The sequence below is a fragment of the Otolemur garnettii genome, unplaced genomic scaffold (genome assembly GCF_000181295.1).
Source record: "Otolemur garnettii isolate 467f Iridium unplaced genomic scaffold, OtoGar3 scaffold00068, whole genome shotgun sequence".
NCBI lineage: Eukaryota > Metazoa > Chordata > Mammalia > Primates > Galagidae > Otolemur > Otolemur garnettii.
In genome coordinates, this window is record NW_003852463.1 from 2,803,056 (window position 1) to 2,809,603 (window position 6,548).

The 6,548-nt window shown below is 47.3% G+C and overlaps 1 protein-coding gene across 2 annotated transcripts in view; it reads right to left on the reverse strand.

The window, feature by feature from the left end:
• Nucleotides 1-1,192: 1,192 nt before the first annotated feature.
• Nucleotides 1,193-6,548, reverse strand: part of CCT7 (chaperonin containing TCP1 subunit 7) — a 25,066-nt gene continuing 19,710 nt past the window's right edge. For both annotated transcript variants that reach the window (XM_003793403.3, XM_012807404.2), the window contains 6 exons: nucleotides 5,671-5,835; nucleotides 4,385-4,573; nucleotides 3,643-3,740; nucleotides 3,114-3,246; nucleotides 2,439-2,645; nucleotides 1,193-1,559 (listed from right to left, as the gene is read on the reverse strand). In XM_003793403.3, the coding sequence (XP_003793451.1) occupies nucleotides 1,338-1,559; nucleotides 2,439-2,645; nucleotides 3,114-3,246; nucleotides 3,643-3,740; nucleotides 4,385-4,573; nucleotides 5,671-5,835 (1,014 nt within the window). In that variant the 3' untranslated portion in view covers nucleotides 1,193-1,337. The remainder of the gene's footprint in view (nucleotides 1,560-2,438; nucleotides 2,646-3,113; nucleotides 3,247-3,642; nucleotides 3,741-4,384; nucleotides 4,574-5,670; nucleotides 5,836-6,548) is intronic.

Below are 6,548 nucleotides of genomic sequence, written 5' to 3' on the forward strand. Positions count from 1 at the left end.
CATTCCTTGTTTTATAAAATGGCCTTGATCCACTGGTTTGATCCTGAAATACTTAAAATCAAGAGTAGGAATAGGTGTTTAGGCTTAAACTGTGGCTCTTACATCAAGCAAGTAGAATGAGCATTCAAGCCTCATAACTCTTTGATACAGGCTATTCTTTTTTTTTTTTTTTTTGAGACAGAGCCTCAAGCTGTCCCCCGGGGTAGAGTGTCGTGGCATTACAGCTCACAGCAACCTCCAACTCCTGGGCTCAAGCGAGTCTCCTGCCTCCACCTCCCAAGTAGCTGGGACCACAGGCGCCCGCCACAACGCCCGGCTATTTTTTGGTTGCAGCCGACACTGTTTGGCAGGTCCGGTCTGGGGATTCGAACCCGCCACCTTAGGTGTACGTGGCTGGTGCCTTAGCCGGTTGAGCTATAGGCGCCTAGCCCATACAGGCTATTCTTAACATACAGGTGGAATAGCTGAGGCTGATAAAACTAAAGACCATCAAGTTGTGGTGTGGGGAACTGCCAAAGCCCAAACCTGGTAACAAGTCCAATCTTTGATCCATCTGAACAGGAAGGGCTAGGCTCAGAGATTTCTATTATTACTATTTTTTTTAACCACTTCTCAGTTTCAGGCAGCGAAAACTTCAGTGGCTCAAGTGACATAATCATTTACCTCCAGCTTCAACAATTACTAATACAGCTAGCTACAGGCCAATCAGCAGGACTGGTATCAACATGGAGGCTGTTGGGTCCTGCTGGATTTCCAGTTTATCTAGCAGCCATTCTAAGATTCCCAAGAAAGCAGAAGGGACTCACCGGTGGCTGAACTGAAAAAACCAAGTGGGTGCCCTTTTAGTCATCTTAACGAGATCACCAGAGTTTAGAGAATAGGTTCTCTCCGAAACTTTCTTCTCAGGGAACAAGAGACTGAGCCAAAAGAACATGGAAATTAGAGGGGGCACAACAGAGAAACCCTGGGGGCAATACTTGTCTAGGCTAGGGCTAAATAAGACCATGCCAGAAGAAAAGGAAGCAGCTCCATATCTCTCAGACACTTCTAGGACCACAAATTGCAACCCTACTGAAACTTCCAGACCAGGGCCACTCTAGTGGAGCTTGACCCAGTATACCCTTGTCTACCTATTGGGCAAGTACACATGAAGCAGTGAGTAAAACTATGCTAAAATAATTGACAAAGTTAATTCTAAGTCTTAAGTTTTATTTAAATAACCTCCAGTGAGAACATAGTGGCTAATTACTAGCCTTTCCTTGTGACACCAATTAACCAAGCCAGGGAGAACAACTGCACCCTGCAACCAGCCAGTCATGCAATGGGTGCAGTGCCTCTCAAAGGGGGCGGCCACGACCTCGGCCCCGGCCAGCCGCTGGGGGAGTGTCCACAGTCGAACGGGGGTTCTTGATGGTTTCATCTACAGAGACAATAAGGCATGCTGCCTCTGAGGCTGCTGTCAGGGCATTGATCCGCACCATAGCTGGCTCCCACACGAAGGCCTCAAAGTTGTCAGTAATGTCCTCGTTGTTGATGTCCACCCCATACCATGTGCCCCCCTGAAAGAACAGGAAAAGAAGGGAGATAATATGGAACTGTGCTCAATTCCTTCTCGTATGCTGGTACTCCAAAAGACTCAGAATGTTAGGGATCCTCAGACTCTGAACCTGACTGTGTTTGCCCCAGGAAGACAGTATCTTCCCATGGCATCACTTGAGGAACCTGGAAGCACCCCTACTTGTGTCAACCACTCCCTTCCAAGCCTGGACAAAATGATGACACAAAAGCTCTAGGCCCTCTTTTGGGCAAGCTGCTGTGTTTTGGGAGACCACACCCTCAGGTTACCTGAGGACTACATGTATTGACTATGTATGAGTGCTCAAGAAAAATAAGAATGGTACTTTCCAATCCCTCATTTCACTGCTTAAATTAAGCTGCATTTTATAGATGAGGAAACTGAGATACAGAAAAGTGACTTACTGAAAGTCCTAACACAGCCCAGAAGCAAGGTCATTCACTAAGTGCTACTGTCACTTAAACGTATCTGCTTAACAAACAGAGAAACTAAATTTTTAGAGGCTGAAGTAACCAGCCCAAGATCACATCTAAAGGTTATGGAGCCACGGCAGGGCCACAGGTCAGTAAGCCCCTGGAGTGCTTAACCACCACATGAAGAAAACGCTCTGCATGTGGTCCTTTAAGCAGAAGGCTGCAGGGTTCCTCTCACCACACCATAAGGAGCTATCATACTCCTGGTAGAAGCACTAAAGAACCCTGGACCTCCAGTCCTGGCACCATGGCTTCCCCTCTGACCTTAAAGATGACAGTTACTGGTACTAGATGGAGTTCTAGCCTATCACCTGGGCTGAGTGTGCACATTCAGAATCTAGCCCCATGTCCCCCCCCATCCCTGAACCCTGAGGAGACAAAGGACCCACCTGAGCATGCCGAGCCCGCAGCTTGTTCAGGATGTTTGTAGCATCAAAACCAGCATTATCACACAGCTGGCGTGGGATAATCTCCAAGGCCTTCGCATAAGCCCCAATCAAAAGCTGCTGCTTTCCTGGAATAGTCCTTGAGTAATCCCGCAGGTACTTGGAGAGCTCCATCTCTATGGCCCCGCCACCAGCCACCACCGAATCATTCTGCAGAGACCAGACCACCTCAGTCTAAGTGGCCCCTGGCCAAATCTCTAAACTGGGCCACTTAGCAAGTGCTCTAGCTCAGAGTGGTTCCTGTTTCCACCCCCACTCCAAGCCCCAGAAGCCCAGATATGGCCCCAGTCTAGCACATGCCAACTTCAACCTAGTGAACCTTATAATTTCTGATCATCTTTAAGATCACCTTGAGAGTACTAGTACAATCACTGGGATGGCTGGCTATAGTAGCCCCACAGTTTGCTAACACGAACAAATCTTAGCTTTCAAGGCAGCATGACCTATTTTTGAGAGACTGAAGCTCAGTTTCTCTTCAATTTGTGGGGCAAAGCAAGGCTCACCATACTACTCAGGGAAGGCAGGTTACATAGGGAAGGAATCACCACACAAACACAGGGTCTGATCAGCTAAGAATGCAGAGTAGGCTGTGCAGGCAGGAGACCACAAGCCCAGTACCTTGATGGCCCTCCTGACGATCATAATGGCATCATGCAGGGACCGCTCTGTTTCCTCCATAAACTGCTCAGCACCACCGCGGAGGATGAAGGTGCATGTCTTGGCCTTGGGGCAGCCCGTGAAAAAATTGTACCTATGACCAGGATCAAATCGTACACATGTGAACTCCTTTCTGCCACCATCTTGCTGTACTGTTCTCACCACCAACCCCTCCCAGTACCCAGCACCCACTCTATGTTCTTCACTCAGGCTGCCCAATCCCAACTTAAAGACATTTTCTAGGAAAGCTCTGGGGCTGCACCACTAAGGCATAAAAGATTGTGGGGTCAGGCTTTAGACCCCCAATGAGGTCTTCTTCCCTCCTGCAATACTCTAAATAGTGAGTTCTTCACACCCAAAAGGCGAGACCTTGAAAAAAACAAAAACAAACAAACAAAAAAAACAGTACAAGTTGTATACCACACACCAAAAGATGGCAGAAGGCTAGGCCCAGGTAGATACTATGAGGCAGCCCACACCCATGGCTCACCTTTCACCTCCAATCTGAGTTTCTTCAAACACCTGACAGCGACCCAGCACATCTGCTGACAGAGCATTCACACTGGTCTGGATTGAGCCTCCACAGGCCTAAGGCACAAGGAAGGCAAGATCTAGCAGTGAAGGTTCCTAACGAGGCCAGGCAGCTTCCTGCCACTTAGTCTCAAAGCCAGTTCCCATGCTGGAGTCTGCCACTGTGTCCCAGAGCTCTCTGCACTGGACAAGGGAAAATGCCCTTTCCCTTGAGTTCCAGGTCTGAGAGTAAGAAAAAAAAAAAAGAACTAAAACAGATAAAGGTCAAACAGGCCTAGTTAAAAGAAGATAGGGACCCCCTTGATTTGGCTTATATTTACCCCCCAAAACTTAGGGTGCTTTGGGCCCAGTGACTGAACTCAGGAGCAATACTTTAACCCTAAAAGTGTCTTTTGTGAGATGCTTAACAAAGGGAAAACATCTCACTGGAAGCATCAATACTTAGGTTCATCTAGCCAATCATATATTACTACTAGATTCTCTCACGAACTAGATTTCCCTACTTGTTCTCGTTAGACTAACTTTAAAGCACTTTGTGTCTCTGAGTGGACAATGGGAATGGAGTTCTTCCTGACAGAAAGTTATTAAAACAGGGCTGGATTCACATGCCAAACTGACAGCACACTCTATTGCAACAGGGGTAAATGAAAACCCCTCCAAGGCCACAAAGGCGAAGAAGCAGCCTGTGAAAGGTTACTTACCATCATTGTCCTTTTCAGATCCTCCTCAGGTACTCGGCCAGCACAGAACATGTCCCTGTCAGCAAAGTATTGGGTGGCCACGTCTCCAATGGGGAGTTTGGACAAGACAACTTTGGCCCCAGAACGATGGATCCTCTCTAACTTGTCATAAAGAATGTTCCACTCAGCATCAACAATAGCCTGATAATCCTGCAGCGACCCAGAAAAGAATCAGAATGCTTTTAAAGGCTGGCATATATGGTAGGGTAAAACATATACTCCTCAAAATATGCTTAATGTACCCAATAATTAACAAGGATAAAAGAAAATAGCTATTCCTCAGTCCCAGCAAACAAGAACCCTGTAAGATAACTTAGTAACCAACTAAAACTTCCAAACACAAAAGAAAAAAATCCCCGGGCTGTGAGCTACACCAAAGCTGCACTGACACAATGTGTGAACTTGTTTAGCCTGGCTGAGTTCTAGCCTCCTCAAAGGTGCTATACCCATGCAGTTCCCAATGATAAGACTGCTCTTCCAAAGGCCATTCTGTGCTCAGGACTTATTTTCCAAGAGCCACTCACAGCTGGCTGATGCTGCTACCTTCAGAGGCAGCCTGGGTAATAGCAATGAAAAGAGCACACCTATCCCTGCAGCATGAAACCCTTGCATTGGGGAAGAGCTGACACCAATACAAAGAAGGACAATCAAAATACTAGGTAGGCTGTGTACCTGGAGAGCCCCTGTCAACCCCATTCCCAAGGGCATAGTGTAACATTTCAATAGGTCTTCTCTATCTAAATTTCCTCAGGTCAAGGTCATGCAGGGAGAGTATCACTCAGGGAAGAGTACAGAGAAAACAAGTGGCCCTAGGTTCAGCACCTGTACCTCTGTGGCTAGGGCACCAGCCACATACCACCGGAGCTGGTGGGGTCAAACCCAGTCCAGGTCTACCAAACAACAATGCCAACTACAACCAAAAAATAGCTGGGTGTTGTGGTGGGTGCCTGTAGTCCCAGCTACTTGGGAGGCTGAGGCAAGAGAATCACCTATGCCCAAGAGCTGGAGGTTGCTATGAGCTGTGAACTCCACAGCACTTTATCGAGGGCGACATAGTAAGATTTTGTCTCCAAAAACCCCAAAAGTTGACCTGGTACATAAGATATCCACATTCAGGGAAGCCAGAGGAAAAAAGAGCCCACAAAGAGCCTGAGAAGCAGAGCTGGGTCCAAGACAGCCACAAAAACCCAAGGTTCTGGCCCAGAAAACTGTCCATTTCCATGCTACTGCCAGCCAGTGAGGCCTACCTCAACCGTATGGACTCTGATCTCGGCGTTATCTTTCTCAGCTTTCAACTCGAGCTCAACATTTAAAAGGGCAATCATGGGATTATCGTACTTTTTGGGTTGCATTTCAAACCCAGCATAAGAGAAAGTCTTCTTGAATGCAACACCAGCTACTAGCTGAGAATCCTGTTAAAAAAAACAAACAGTTCAACAAGTTAGTATCAGCATGAAATAAAATCAAGACAGTGGTTTGCTGGGCTAATGCCTGCCCACTCCTGTGAGCCTAAAAAAGTTAATCATGTTCTTTATTTCACTATTATAGCAAAGCTTTACCATTAGCATAAAATTTGGGACAAATCAATTTTTCAAACAAAGTAACACAAAGCATTATTTTAGCTATCCCTTCAATATAAGGAAAATCATTCAGGTCGGGATGGGCCTGTCTGTGCTGTCCTCTCAGACTGACCTCTGAAGCACTTACCAATGGATACATATAGTGCACCAGAAAAGAAGCCAGGTGTTTATGAACAAGACAGCAACTGTGCAAAGCTCCTCCCTTCTGTGCACCAATCTGGAACCTCAAGTCTCCTAAGCATACACCTGCACACCCCTCCATCTACGGTGCCTACACACGCGCATACACACACACACCCCCACCACGGCATGTGTGCTGTAGCCTAGATGCTACTTTCCAGATGATGAAACCAAGTGGTCATAAGAATTAGAAATCTCTGGCTCGGCGCCTGTGGCTCAAGCGGCTAAGGTGCTAGCCACATACACCTAAGGTGGCGGGTTCAAATCCCCAGCCCGGGCCCGCCAAACAACGATGGCTGCAACCAAAAAATGGCCAGGCGTTGTGGCAGGCGCCTGTGGTCCCAGCTACTTGGGAGGCTGAGGCA